Consider the following 16326-nt stretch of genomic DNA (forward strand, 5'->3'; position numbering starts at 1 on the left):
AGATACTGAGTGGGACAGTTTACAGTGTAAGGTAAACTTGAGAGAGAGCTCTGGAGGACAAACAACGTTCATAAATGATGTCATTAATCAGCTGTGCTCCGTTACTGATCTGCATGAAGCTAATATCAGACGCTATTAATGTAAAGTCTGATTCATTGCTTTAGCTCCAGTTATTTGCTCTTGTGCATTACTTGTCTCGCATCAATTATCACCATCAAAGAGGTTGGGCGTTTTAATATTGTCACTGATTAATTCTGTTTATTATTATTATTGGAGCAGTTTGTGACAATGCAATAAATGGTGCCGCTCATTAACCTCAACATTCAGTCCTACTGGGATACAATTTAACAATGTCTGAGATGAGCTACTGAGGAGCACTACCCTCCTCCTGGAGTCGTAGCCTGGGCTCATGGTAACTTTAAAATGTAGGCTAGTCATTACGGCTATAAGCTCTGCTGCTAATACTGAAGTCTTAACAAGTTAGCCAACTAAGAATGACAGAAGAGCATTTCAATGCTGTGTTTGTGCGCCCGCCTCGTGAAACTAATAACACATGTGATTAGTTCCGCCGCTGTGTGACAGGTCTGTTGTTAACACTGAGGTGCTGGACTAAAAAGCTGTGGGTCCAGGGAGTAGGACAGACACAGAGACAGAGATTATGTCTCCTTTGTCTGCTAACAAACTGATTGTGACAGCTCTGAAATCACAAAGGCTCCCGCTGGCTCACACACTGGCAGGAAGCTATGCTGAGAGAAGAGTTTAGACTTTTTAATGCTGCATTACACTACAGTACATGAGACACCACAGTTGTATTGTAACATTAAATCACAGAGTGGTGGGAAAGTTAAAGGTTCCACTCGACATGTGCTCTTTATTACTTTGACATAGAAAGTGCACACACTTGGTGCATTTCAGCATGTTGGTTAAGTGTGTGAGGAGGTCAGCTCTGCAATAAAAAGCTGAGGGGAAAGAGTACTGTATATACGGATAGCACCTGGCTGCTGTGTGCAGGCTGCGCTCTCACCTTCAGCTCTTAGCGAGCTCAGAGAAGAATGCACACTCAATCATCCGCCATCAATACTTCCACCTGACATGGTCAAATAGAAGCTTTGGCTGTTGCTTTTGATAAAGGCTATTGTTATGAATTAATTAAGATATGACTTCGTTAGTAGGGGTGTTATCACGATACAAAATTATACGATATTTGCTGACGCAATACAATTTTAATGGATTGGATTCAGGGGCCTGCGGTCGACACTAGACATCATGTTTAAGCCCATTAACACATTTACTTTTATATCAACTCATAAAAAGCAACACAAATATGATTTGACGATTTTATTTCTGAGCACTTCCAGACAGTTACATAAAAAACAAAAACTATTATTTTGAATATAGAGAATAAATATAGACCTCCTGTTCAAAGTCTGGCTGTTGGTAAAAGCTGGTGAGCGGCTTGTCACTGAGATGAGAATAGCTGGTCCATCTTAAAGGTCAGTCCACCTTATGTGAGCCTGGGCTGCTGTTGTTGCTAGCTTCAGGGCTAACCCCTGTCACATTAATCAGCAGGCGGAGCTGGTCTTGAATTGTAGCATTTATTCACAAACAAATAAACTGCACAGCTCTGATGTTACTGCTTCTCACCATCACACACATGATCTCTCTCTATCGACCGCACACTTGGCAACGTTACGCTGCTATCTCTCCACATTTTACTTCTATTTTGGCTGCACAGGAAAACGGTCGCTGTCTGTTTTTAGTCACTTATCTAATAACAGAAAGCATGACTACGAATAGCATGCACCCAGAAAATCAATTTCAGCAGCAGCAATGTGCAGCAGCAGCAATGTGCAGCAGCACTGTAGCTGCATTGGCTTGTTGTGATAAGTACCAGCCTGCTGCCACTTCATGTGTGCAGATGGTGGAAGTGAGTGACACTGCAGCTCTGTGTGCAACAGGGTAGAAAGCAGGAGGTTGCTTTGGATTAACAGCTGCTGAGCTTTGCCTCTGTCCCTTTGCTCCTTCCTGCCACTCTCTATCTCTCTCTCTCGCTTTCTCTTTCTGTCTCCTTCCCCTTTACCGTGCCATTCCTTCCATACCAGACATAACTTCTGGCCAGCTGAGTTAGCCTCCCTCCAGCCTCTCGCTGCACTTCTCTCTAAAAGAACAGCCAGAGTCAGCATTCAGTTGTATAACACATAATTACAACAAGTTGTGGAAACATAGCCCCCTCTCTGCTCCCCTAACCACAAGTGTGTGTGTGTGTGTGTGTGTGTGTGTGTGTGTGTGTGTGTGTGTGTGTGTGTGTGTGTGTGTGTGTGTGTGTGTGTGTGTGTGTGTGTGTGTGTGTGTGTGTGTGTGTGTGTGTGTGTGTGTGTGTGTGTGTGATCTTACACTGACTCCATCTACAAACAACTTCGGTACTAAAAAGGTGGTATTAAAACGTCTCTAAAATAAGCCTGCTTCAAATAAAGCCCATAACAATTTCACTCTAGTTGAGTGAAAATTAGAGTGTGTGAATGTGAAAAAGGATTTGGTGACACCGGTCAGAGACGCTCAGACAAAGAAGCAGCTGTTATCTCTCCTCTCTTATCTCATCTTCTCTCTAGCTGATCTCACTTCAGTTTCAGGAGTTACATTCTCCAGGTAAACTTCCAACCATATCGTATCAATAATTCAGGAGGATCAACTTCACTATAGTTTTGAATCAGGACTTTCAATATCAATACATATCATACTCCATATTAAACTGTTTCCAGATTGGGGCCAAAAAACCTGATTGGGACCTTCCTAACTGTACCAGTGATATCTCAGTCAGCAATGAACATCAGAAAGGTTCTCACTGTCATCCCGTCACGTTCTCATGGCCCCCGCCCGCCACCACCTATTTTTCCGGAATAGCGGTTGAGATCAGCACTCAGTCTGGTTCTCTCCTGATCCACTGGATCGGTCAGCAGCACACTGAAACTAGCTCACCAAGGTCAGCTAGCTATAGCACGTAGCGGTACTCTTATGCTACAGACTCAATGAATCAAATTTACCCACTAAGATACTGTATGTTTTGTAAACCTTAAGTTCCCTATAGTAAGCACTGATCCTGTGTATGTATGCGGGGCTTTTATTGAGAAGGATAAAACAACAATTTGGTTATTGAAAAATGTGATTCATAAAACACCCAACATGTCTTTGGACAACCTTTTAGATTAAACTGTGCTCAATTTGAACTGTTTTCTGAGTGTTGTCTTACTTTTGGACTAGTCTAAGTTTAAACTTCTGTTCAAACGTCAGGGAAATAAATTGTTAGGAATATCCCTAACACACACACACACACACACACACATGCACACGCACACAGGTCAGACGGCCTGTGAGTGTGTCCATGTGTGGTAATGATTCCGGCAGCTTCCTGCAACAGGGCTGACTTTAGTTGGTTCTGAGGTCATGCCCTTCATGCGGGTACAGTTGAGACAGTGCTGATGACCTATTTATACCCCCCAGGCCCAGACTGCATCTGGAGTGTCTCTGTACAAACATTTCTTCACACCAGCTCTTGTAGATAGTTGAAGTGGTGGATGCTGAGCGGCTTGTCACTAAGATGAGAATAAGAGGCCAGTCCATCTTAAATGAGCCTGAGCCGGAGTTGTCACAAGCTTCGGGGCTTTCTAAGTGTCCAAATCCCAAGAAGCCGACAGGTCAGGGAAGTTATCCTGCAGGTGCACAGAATAAAACCGAAACCAAGCAGATGCCAACATCTCCGCGACCCGTCTGTCTGGACTGATGAAATGATGTAAATGAAGTATCAAAAAAACCACAGGGTTTTTTTTTTTTTCCTGCTCTCCTATACTGCTCCAGCATCTGAATGTTCTTGCTTTAACCTCTCCTGCCTATATTTAAACCAGATCTGATTTATCTGAGTCTCTTGACTGCCAGCTCTAGAGGCAGAGGCAGAAGTGACAAAGCTATTTATGTTGGTGTGTGTGTGTGTGTGTGTGTGTGTGTGTGTGTGTGTGTGTGTGTGTGTGTGTGTGTGTGTGTGTGTGTGTGTGTGTGTGTGTGTGTGGATATAGCATGTTGATCCTCGTTTGTTATTTAAAAAAAAAAAAAAGTTAAGTGTACAAAAATGTTTATCCATCCATCGTCTACCGCTTATCCGGGATCGGGTCGCGGGGGCAGCAGCTCCAGTAAGGAACCCCAATCTTCCCTTCTCCGGGCCACATCCTCCAGCTCCGACTGGGGGATCCTGAGGCGTTCCCAGGCCAGTGAGGAGATATAATCTCTCCACCGAGTCCTGGGTCTTCCCCGGGGTCTCCTCCCAGCTGGACGTGCCTGGAACACCTCCCTAGGGAGGCGCCCAGGTGGCATCCTTACTAGATGCCCGAACCACCTCAACTGGCTCCTTTCAACGTAAAGGAGCAGCGGCTCTACTCCGAGTCTCTCACGGATGGCTGAGCTTCTCACCCTATCTCTAAGGGAGACGCCAGCCACCCGTCTGAGAAAACCCATTTCGGCCACTTGTACCCGTGATCTCGTTCTTTCGGTCATGACCCAGCCTTCATGACCATAGGTGAGGGTAGGAACGAAGATCGACCGGTAGATTGAGAGCTTTGCCTTCTGGCTCAGCTCTCTTTTTGTCACAACGGTGCGGTAAAGTGACTGTAAGTACCGCCCCCGCTGCTCCGATTCTCCGGCCAATCTCTCGCTCCATCGTCCCCTCACTTGCGAACAAGACCCCGAGGTACTTGAACTCCTTCACTTGGGGTAATGGCTCATTCCCTACCCGGAGTAGGCAATCCACCGGTTTCCTGCTGAGAGCCATGGCCTCAGATTTGGAGGTGCTGATCCTCATCCCAACCGCTGCACTCTCGGCTGCGAACCGATCCAGTGACTGTTGAAGGTCACAGACCGATGAGGCCATAAGGACCACATTATCTGCAAAGAGCAGCGATGAGATCCTCAGGTCACCGAACTGCAACCCCTCTCCTCCACGACTACGCCTCGATATCCTATCCATGAAAATCACGAACAGGATTGGTGATAAAGCGCAGCCCTGTCGGAGGCCAACATTCACAGGAAACGAGTCCGACTTATTGCCGAGTATTCGGACACAACTCTCGCTTTGGGCGTACAGGGATTGGAAAAATTACAAAAAAAATTACAAAAATGTTTAAATGTACAAAAGTGTATTTAGTAAGAGAAGACCTTATAGTTGAGACAAGACAGCACTTCAAAGAGTGGGTGACATGACAGGATTAACACGACAGGGCAAAACCTGCATTGGGTACCTACAACAGCAACATATTTGACAACATGTGAAGGGGCCACTGTCAGCTGGGACTGCTTTGTTTACTGGTCTCTGTTCACTGGACAGTAAGTGGGCTTCGGGAACAGATTGATCTCAAATTAACCCCTGCTGTGGGATGAGAGGGTGGGCTAAGTAGCAGGCGCACACACACACACATACATGCATTTCCCTGGGGGAGGTGAGGATTATTTTTACAGCCAGACAGACAGAAGGACAAGAGGATCTGATGCTGTAAACTTCAGTCATCTTAATGCTGAATGTCCTTTGGTGACTGAGCCTCCTTCTCTGTGTAACTGCAATATACAGTTTAGTAAGTCTCTATTCACAAACTGCATTTCCACACCATCAGTCAGCCGTCCTTTGAATGCAGAATGCTGCCTTTTGTTGTTTGAAGAGCACAGTGTGTCTTTTGATTTGCTGAGTGTCCATTACATGCAGCTCTCTTGTTCAAGTTCTTCATTAATAACTGATAAATACATCCCATGAGTAGTGGCAACTAGACATGATACCAGATATGTAGTAATCGATGCCAACAACCAGTGAAATTCCAGAATACTCTATACCAATTTGATACCACGGTAAAAAAACTAAACTAAATAATAATTCTGTGTACTTCAACATACACTCTTTTATTACTGTTCACATACTGGTTTTTGTTTGGAAGTTAACTGGTCATAATTTCCTCTCTCATAATTCTATCTATTTTATATTGCTGTGAAATCATCTCCTTCAGACAACTGTACTTGTTCAAGTTTCTCGCCAAAAACTACATTTTACAAGATTAGATTTGAACACATCATACTAACGTTATAATTTACCTTCACCTAATACTAATTTCTTCTGAATAGAGCTTGAATGCACCACAATGCTACTCTGTGGAACCCTGTTCACCGGCTGCTAACAGCTAATGTTGCTAGCTCTCCTCCGGCCAATTTTAACATGGAATTTGTTGTTCTCAATGAAGCATTATGTACACCTCGATAGTGGTCGCTAGTAGTTGATAAGCATGGCCTCCCTCAGAGGAGTTTTACAAGCGTGTCGGAGAACTACGGTGGCCTTCAAGTAATTTAAAAACACGAAAGATCCTCCTCCTGATGAAGACATGACGGAAACACAACCATTCCTAGTTTTATGTGATTATATACTAATGAATATGATATTTAATTTCTCCTATAGATCCCACTAAATACTACACACAAGCCCTTTTTAAGCGCACATCATGTATTTAGTCATTCAACTTTTGTTTATCTATGGTGGTCCAATGAGGGCAGATCACTGCAAATAAAAGATAAGGATAACCGTGAAAGCGTAAAAAAGGGCATGAAACGTCATTCAGTCAAATCTGAAGGCCGGATACAGATCTACATTAAAGTCAGCCGAGGACTTCAACATTTCAAGTCAGGTGATCCGGCTTTAATTCCTGCTGACGTTTGTTCCTCATGAGTGGAGCAAAACATTTCAAGCCCAGCGTACCACATATGTGTGCTTGTGTGCACAGGTGGTGTCGTGCATCACAGCCTACAGTGCATTTCATAAGCACAGAGGATAGAAGTGGGTCTTTGAGTGCGTCATGGCCGCATAGATCTCACTGTTCTAACAAGTGAAGAGACAAAGTCATGTCTAACAGCCGTGTGTGTGTGTGTGTGTGTGTGTGTGTGTGTGTGTGTGTGTGTGTGTGTGTGTGTGTGTGTGTGTGTGTGTGTGTGTGTGTGTGTGTGTGTGTGTGTGTGTGTGTGTGTGTTGTGAGGAAGTCTTGTTTTCTCCAGTGAATGTGTGAGGAGGACTTGTAAGACTCCTCTGTTTTCCTCTGACTTCCTGTGTACTGCCCATGAGTGCCATGGGCCCACCACACGAGTGCATGTAGAAGAGCTGGGCGCTGACCCTGGCTCATCTTTATGACATGTCTGTAATTAGAATGGGCTTTGAACAGTGAGCCAGTCACACTCACTGCTGCCTTCATGTACATGAGATGCTGTGAGTCTGGACTACAGAATGAATCGGCTTCTTCAGCTCAAACTTCACATCACTAATTGACATGCTATGCCATCTCCCAGGCATCACTCCAAGACCACCGGAGAATTTCAAATGTAGCGTTTCGTATGTCTTCACTGTCAGAGTGCAGCTGTGGTGGTCATGCCACTAACACTGATACTACTGCTAATAGCATGAATATATGAGAAGAAAAACACAGGTCTGTGTCCCTCATTGCTAATGTTTAAATATCACACAGAGGCGACACTCTGTTGTTGGCCAATGTCGGGCCGTCGGTGGGCGTCTGTTGCCTTTCTGCGGTATTTCCTGCTCCGTTGGCACTGGTCGTCTCTTGTCAGCGGTGCGAGGGGGATTCAGCATGTTGAATCGCCTGCGGTGGTGAGATAAATCACTCTGATCAGCTGTTCAGCTTAAGAATCAGTGCACGAGAAGAGAAACAAATGTGAGGAAAACAAACAACTCTCTAAAGTCAAGAGGGCTCTTTATATTTTCATATATATATTCTCATCTGATCATTCCAATACTCGGATATATTTTACACAACAACACCATCTGTAATGAATGGTGTGAAAATGGTCGGTAATAATAATAATACATTTTATTTATAAGCGCACTTTTCATTTGCGTAAACAAAACTCAAAGTGCTACAGAGTAAAAACGATGAGTAAAATATACATTTACATTTTTTTTAATAAAAACATTTGGTAGACAGACAAGACAACACTTTAAAATGGTTAAAGTCTAGCAAAATGCTCTGTTAAAAAGATGCGTTTTTAGGCCTGTTTTTTAAAAGCATCCACAGTCTGTGGCGTCCTCAGATGTTCAGGGAGAGCATTCCACAGTCTGGGAGCGGCAGAGCAGAAGGCGCGATCTCCCATGGTTTTGAGCTTGGTCCTGGGGGGAAGGAGGAGGTTAGCCTTTACAGAACGGAGGTTTCTTGTGGAGGTTTGTGGGGTGAGCAGTTCTCTGAGGTAGGATGGAGCATTTCCATGAATACACTGATGGGTGTAAAGGGAGATTTTATTATCAATCCTGAGTGAGACCGGAAGCCAGTGCAGTGATTTGAGTATGGGTGTGATGTGTTCGTACTTTCACACTCTCATCAGGATCTTAGCAGCGCTGTTCTGGATGTATTGCAGCTTCTGGATGTTTTTGCTAGGAATCCCGATGAGATGTGCGTTGCAGTAGTCAAGTTTGGAGGAGACAAATGCATGGACAAGTTTTTCAGCATCTGACAGAGAGAGTGTGGGGCGGAGTTTGGCAATATGTTTGAGGTGGTAGAAGGAATTCTTGCATGTTTGTCTGATGTGGGCCTCAAAGGTCAGGTGAGGATCCATTTTAATACCCAGATTGGTGACTGTTGATGAGAGTGGAATGTTCTGACCAGAGAAGGTGATGCAGGTTATGGAGGAGGACTGGACCTGATATGGGGTGCCAACTAGAAGGGCCTCGGTTTTAGTGCTGTTTAATTGCAGGAAATTGTGCTTCATCCACGCCTCTATCTCCTCCAGGCAGGTGGTTAATGTGGATGATGGCAGAGGGGGTTGGGTTAGTTCTGATGTAGAGTTGTGTGTCATCAGCATAGCAATGGAACGATATTCCATGCCGGTTGATGACACGACCAAGGGGGGACATGTAGATGGTGAAAAGAGTGGGGCCCAGGACAGATCCTTGAGGGACACCACAGGTGACAGAATGTGTTTGTGATTCTGACACTCCCAAGGTGACATGCTCAGTCCTCCCATTGAGATATGAGGTGAACAAGTTTAGGGCCGAGTGAGAGAGTCCGATTGTGGCGTGAAGACTGTTGAGGAGGATGTCATGATAAACGGTATCAAATGCTGCAGTTAGATCAAGGAGGATGAGGAGAGATGGAGATCCGGCATCAGCTGTCATCAGCAGATCGTTGGTGACCCTAACCAGGGGAGTTTCTGTACTGTGGCCAGGGCGAAAACCAGACTGGAATTTTTCAAAGAGGTTATTGAAGTTGAGATGGTCCTGAATCTGAGTGGCAACTACTTTTTCCAGCACCTTGGATAGAAACGGCAGGTTGGAGATGGGTCTTTAGTTGGCAAGGACATTTGGGTCTAAGGTGGGTTTTTTGAGGAGTGGTTTGATGAGAGCAGTTTTTAAAGGGGATGGAACATGACCAGACTGGAGGGAGTGGTTTATCACTGTAGTGATGAGGGGACTTATGGCACAAATGTTAGATTTGACCAGGGCTGTGGGAAAGGGGTCCAGGGAGGGTTTCATCTTTTTGATGATGGCCTCAACCTCTTGCTGCGAGATGTCAGTGAAGCGGCAAAGAGGCTGGGTAGGTCCGGGCTGGGGGTTGACAGTCGGGACTAGCAGAGCAGCGGAGTTGGAGAGGAGAGAGCGGATGGTATCTACTTTTTTTCTGAAAAATGCGATGAAATTGTCATACTGCTCCTCTGTGGTGTCTTGGTGTAAGGGAGTTTGAGGTTTGAGGAGATGATTTACTGTGGAAAAAAGTTGCTTGGAGTACGGCAAGTAAAAAAGTTAAAGTTGTAAGATGTAAACACGGAGAGCACCCAGACCAGAGAACACCGTGGTAGCGACCTGTTACTCACAAGGTAGCCCCGCCCTGAAGCATACCCGGCTTTATCGTCTATTTTACACTAAATGGGACCATCATTTACTAAATCAACTTCATGATGTGTTGAAGACGACTTGAAACTACAGTTGAGATTGGGTCATTTTCTCATAGACTTCTATACAATGGGACTTCTTTTTGCAGCCAGTGGACTGCTGGATGTTAGAAAGAATGCTGGTTTAAGACACTTCTGCATAGGCTTCACTTTTCGCAGCCGCAGGTTCCCGTGTTCCCCTTTATGACAGAACCTTGTTATATTTAAGTGTGAAAGCCTCACAATCTATGGTTCACCCGTCTGTGTGTGTGACTGACATTTTCCATTTCCACTTTTATCATTCCTATTAGAAATCATGTGTATCCCTGCATGTCAACATGTGCAGAGTTCTAGGCAGCCAGAATAATCGAAACCTCTGTGATGGTATGTAGGAATTTTTAATCAGTATTTTGTGGGAACACCTGACAAGGTTTGGCTCCACTGACACTGATAGGTTGCTAAGTAGCTCTGTATTGACTCCATGATCGAACCTGTGTTACAGGCTGCATGTTTCTATGAAAAGAGGAGTGTCAGTATAAAACTCTGTCAGTCTCCTTTTATCAGGGTACCTGTCAAATGCTGCTGCAGATGCAGAGTCTGGTTTTCTGTACTGAGAGCTCAACACATCAAACCACAATAAAGTTGCTGAGGAAAACAATTAGATTTACAGAGACGATAGATGTAAGTGTATTTTGGTTATAATATTCCGATTGCATCATTCACATATGATGTACCACTATTTGAATTGGTAAGCTTCTTTGTGTTCTGTGGGACTTTCTAAATGCTCTGTGTTGTCGACTTGATGAAGATGTTTTCTGTATTAGCTTTTTGGTTTTGTCTACTTGCATGTGTATTTTTAAGTTTCAGTGTATTGACTCTTAAAGGCATCTGTAGACTTTTCCATTTTTCGTGTCTTGTGCTAAACAGTATGCATTGTGTTGTATTGGAGGTCTGTTTAGTATTTCCCTCCTTCTAGTTGCTTTCTTGCTCCAACATTGGACAGCATCATTCTGCTAACTAAGTTTTTCACATATTGCCTCGTGTAGGGCTCATCTCTGTCCCCCGTCTTTTCTTCTAGAGTCCAGTGCCATGAAACTGAATCCCCAACACGCTCCACTCTATGTAAGTATCTGTCGTCATCACACAATATCATAACGAGCCCCATTTCTACACACTAATGCTGCAACATAAACTGCTACATAACTAATTACTCGAACGCACATTATAACACCTGTTATGGCACATTGTTCGGTTACTGGCTGTTATTTATCTCATTTAAACCACTGCTAGTATAATAGTATAGAATTTTGTGAGGAAATTAAAGCTCTGTTAGCATTTTGAAAGGTGTGTAGTATTTGAATGGTTTGAAATTAAAGGGAACAGTGTCTTTTCTATTGTAACTGCAACATGAAAACATTGACGCACTTTTGGTACAAATTAGCATGTTCACTTCAAACCTATTTCTTCTAAATGGCCTCCTATGTTCTTACTTCTGTTTGTTGTTTTTATCATCCAATTATGAAGCACGGTGTAACCCTGGTTTTGTGCGCTATAAGTGCTCTATAAAAAAGTTGTACTTCCTTATCTCCTTAAAGGTTCTCTATATGGAATTCAGAGGATTGCCTCCACACGGCTCTCAACATGCAGACTGCTAGCAGCTAACGGGGATAATTGTGCGAACAGTGCTAAACATGGCAACAATGCTGACGGTGCTAACAGTGTTAACTCGAGGGGGAACTTGAGGGTGGACGTTACGCTTCCGCAACAACAATATCAGCAGTGACAGCTGTATGAGTGCATTAGCTAGCCACACACAGGACTCACGTGCACTAACATGCGCAGCCGGCCGGGCAACGTAGACAAAGCACAAAGGAGATGGAATTACACACACAGAGAGAGGGAGACTCCATTCTCTGCTCCCCTAGACGTTACTACACTATCATTACATAGTTAATAGTTGTTTGATACTATATTAATGCTCTGAATATTGAATCGAAAACCTTTAAAGTTCTAGTGTAACAATTCCAATTACATTTTCAGCCACACTTTCTGCATCTCAGCCAAGCCTTTTTGGTTAGGCTGAAATATCTCAACTAGGGATGTCACGAGATCTGATACTTAGGTATCAAGGGGCTGCCAACATTCTGTAAACATGACAGCACTCGTTTTTCTACTGTACCATAGGTATCAGGGGGCTCAAGACGATATATATCACGGTTTAGATCATTTCATATCTTGATAACAATTTATACCATGGTATAGATAATTGAATATCTCTTTAACAATACATATCACGGTATAAATATTTTCATATCTCGATAACGATATATATATCACAGTTTAGATCATTTTATATCTTGAAAAACGATATATATCATGGTTTAGATCATTTCATATCTCCATCACAATATAGATATAATTTTATAATAATAAAGAATTCCTAAAAGGTGCCAAGTTATTTATATTCTTCTGCCTCGTATTTATTTTCCAATGTTGGCCCCATTCAATTGATTTAGTCTTTTTTTTATTCATGAAATACTCACCTCACCAAATGTTCACCTCGCGTTACTCGTGCGAGTTTGACCGCGGCACATGCCAACATTTCATTAACCAGGGCGGGAAAACCACTATTACTACTTTGTACAAGTTGTGGAAGTCCATGATGCGTCGGAAAAACCAAACGCCGTCGCATGTTCATTTAATTGGGGAAAGCCAAAATCGTGATCATGTGAAGTTCAGTAAAGTTATGAGTTAAAGAATGAAGAAGATTAGAAGGCTTTTTTGTTTATGCATATTTACTATTCTGGCAGAACTTCAATTTTAAGATATCCAACTTATTTCCAAGATTTTGTATTGGTTACCGTATTCCATAAATGTATCAATGAAATGGGATTCTAATCACAATTTATTTTCTGTGGAGTAATTTCCAGACTGTCCCTTTTGTCCCCCCCCCCCACACACACACACACACACACACACACCCACACTTATCAATTTATCAATATCACATTTACGAAACTTAGTCCTCGCTGACAGGTAACGTGTAATGTACAGAAAGCGTTATTACTTAATACTTAAAACCACTAGAAGGCAGCAACGACTGACATTGGATCATAACCCGGTAAAAATCCAGCGAATAGGCTGCGTTCAAAAGGAACGGATAAGAAGCTCATTTGAATTTCAGTAATTGTAATTGCGTTATGAAATTTGAAAAGTAATTTGGTACATCTCTAGTTGCCGTCAAACATGGTGGAATAGCAGTAACACGGTACAACGCGTCCCAACACTTACAGAGACACCAGAAATGAATAAAAGTGTCAGTGTGAGGAAAACATGAAATGTGTGTGTAGTGATGAGGAGACTGTGACCTTTCTCACCTTAGTACATGAAACTAACAGAAATGCCATATGTCCATCAGTCTGCATTAGTGTGTGATTAAAGTTGATTTGACTGCCTGTGTGTCATCTCAGGGAGAGTGTGTGTTGACTGTTCAGCTCGACGATTATGATGTGTGTCGTGCTGAGGAGGAAGAGGAAGAGGAAGAGGTGGAGTTTTATCTATTATTCTCAGGATCCACCCAAAGACATCTGACCAGCACACTGCGAGTCAGCCACGTCACACTGCAAGCTGTGTGTCCAGGTACAACACACACACACAAACACACACACACACACAATACACACACACACACACACACACACACACACACACACACACACCCCCTGCTCTCCGCTTTATGAGTTATTTTTATTTATCCAACTTCTACACCAAAATGGTCCTTTTGTCCTTTTAAGTAAGTGAAAGTTTGAAAAATTCTGAATGTTGCAGGTGGATGAAAGTACCTCCTTGCTAACAATGATGAATACAATATTCCCATATAATATTAATACTCTAACTAACACTAGCTTTTGGCAACCTTTTCTCAAAATATTTTATAGAAACCTTTTCTGGTTAAATTACAACTATATTTTCATGACATTATGACTTTGTTCACACCATTACATTACGGTTCATTTAGCTGAAGCTTTTGTCCAAAGCGACTTACAATAAGTGCAAACAAGTGAAAAGCAAGAATCTTGCAAGTATATTATCTTCAAATAGGTGAAATCATTTAAGTGCAGAACAAGAGCGGATGATGAATGGAGGGAGTGATGAATAGATGATGGGTGGATGGATGATAGAAGGAGGGGTGATGGAGTGATGGATGGAGGGGTGATGGATGGAGGGGTGATGGAGTGATGGGTGGAGGGGAGATGGGGTGATGGGTGGGTGGATGGATAGGAGGGAGGGAGGGGTGATGGATGGAGGGGTGGATGGATGGATAGATGATGGACAGAGAGGGTGATGGGCGGATGATGGGTGATGGATGGAGGGGTGGATGGATGGATAGATGATGGACAGAGAGGCTGATGGGCGGATGATGGAGGGAGTGATGATGGATGGATGGAGGGATGGGTGGGTGGATAGAAGAAGGGAGAGAGGGATGGAGGGGTGATGGAGTGATGGATGGAGGGGAGATGGACTGATGGGTGGATGGATGATAGAAGGAGGGAGGGAGGGGAGATGGAGTGATGGATGGGTGGATAGAAGAAGGGAGGGAGGGGGTGATGGAGTGATGGATGGAGGGGAGATGGACTGATGGGTGGATGGATGATAGAAGGAGGGAGGGAGGGGAGATGGAGTGATTAATGGGTGGATGGGTGGATAGAAGGAGGGAGAGAGGGATGGAGGGGTGATAGAGTGATGGATGGAGGAGTGATGGATGGGGGGGGTGGGTGGATGGATAGGAGGGAGGGAGGAGTGATGGATGGAGGGGTGGATGGATGGATAGATGATGGACAGAGAGGGTGATGGGCGGATGATGGATGGACGGAGGGAGTGATGAATAGATGATGGATTTAGGGATGGGTGGATAGAAGGAGGGAGAGAGGGATGGAGGGGTGATGGAGTGATGGATGGAGGGGTGATGGGTGGATGGATGATAGGAGGGATGGAGGGGTGATGGAGTGATGGATGGAGGGGTGATGGAGTGATGGTTGGATGGATGGATAGAAGGAGGGAGGACATCCCTTGATGCCTTACTACCTACAGTCCCTCGCCAGACATCTACAACAACATCACATGTTAGTCGTGGTCTGAGCAGGACATTGTAATGATGGTTGATTTAAAGTGATGAATTTCACTTCACAGCTCAACCAGTATTACCGGTAGGTGTACTATGTGGCGGTTGTGACCACACCCAGCTGAGATGTAGCATTGCACAACAGTACAGGGTGTGTCAGGGCATGTAGAAACCTCTAGATGGCAGCGTGAGAGTTTTTCTTTTAAGCCTGGGTGTAGTTACTCTTACACAAACGATTCTGGTACCAACCCTCAGCAGATTAGTGGCAAAGAGACCAACTTTGCCAAACTCCAAAAGTGAGGGCATAGTCCTTTTTTAAAAGCCCATGAGCAGTGATTACTGTAGCTGGAAGACGAGGAGGGAGAGGGTGGATGTTTGTCCCAGGCTGATGCTTCTTTTTGCTGGCTGCCTTCATGTCTGATGAGAAGAGCTTCTGTTTGAAGCACAGAGACGTCCCCCACTAATAGATTGCATGGAAACATTTACAGCTTTGAAGACCCTGGATTTGATGTGTTGTCAGGATTATCAGCAGGTCTTTGTGCGTCTTGTCAGACTCGGTCATTATTTGTTCATCTGTCTTTATCCTGACCTATACCTGTGTATCCTTGGTGAAACACAGGTATAATAATCACAGATGTTGTAATGTTGTGATGACAACAGGTTTTTGAATCCTCACATCTGAATAAGTGACAGTTGGCAATCTGAACAGGAAGTGTTAGGCTGATGATGGTAAAGATTTAATGAGTGAAAACAGTGTTAGTGTTAAAGAGTATAACACGACGTCAGGTAAACATGGAGGAAGTGTTCAGTTCCCATTAAGCGTGAATAAAAAGAGCAGTCTGACATTTTGGGAAATGCACACAATTTCTGACGAAGAGTTAATGTTCGGATCAACCCCAGTCTCATGTCTATCTGACAGAGGTAACACAATCAACCTACCAGCACCACTAAAGTGCATTCATTAACATGTTTTATGTTTAATCTGTACAAAAAAAAAGGTAAAATGTAAAGTCTGAAGGCTCAAGACCTCTGTAGCTTATATAACAGACAGACAAATTACACGTCATTACTTCTCAGTAGTCCCAACCTTTTTGATTTGTTGGCACATAATGTAGCCGTATACTGGCTCTGCCTGTCAACAGCTGTTTGTGCTGCTAATAACAATGAATACTCCTGCTGTCAAACCTGAAGCAGCCTTAAACCCTTTCATTTCTGGTGTGTGTGTGTGTGTGTGTGTGTGTGTGTGTGTGTGTGTGTGTGTG

General features: G+C 43.7%; 1 protein-coding gene across 1 annotated transcript in view; it reads left to right on the forward strand.

The window, feature by feature from the left end:
• The window catches only part of LOC115009319 (A-kinase anchor protein 13-like), a 71403-nt gene that overhangs the window by 14068 nt on the left and 41009 nt on the right, over window positions 1-16326 (forward strand). The window contains exons 2-3 of the mRNA XM_029433243.1: window positions 11021-11064; window positions 13413-13581. Of these exons, the coding sequence (XP_029289103.1) occupies window positions 11032-11064; window positions 13413-13581 (202 nt within the window). The 5' untranslated portion in view covers window positions 11021-11031. The remainder of the gene's footprint in view (window positions 1-11020; window positions 11065-13412; window positions 13582-16326) is intronic.

The sequence above is a fragment of the Cottoperca gobio genome, chromosome 6, assembly GCF_900634415.1.
Source record: "Cottoperca gobio chromosome 6, fCotGob3.1, whole genome shotgun sequence".
Classification (NCBI taxonomy): Eukaryota; Metazoa; Chordata; class Actinopteri; order Perciformes; family Bovichtidae; genus Cottoperca; species Cottoperca gobio.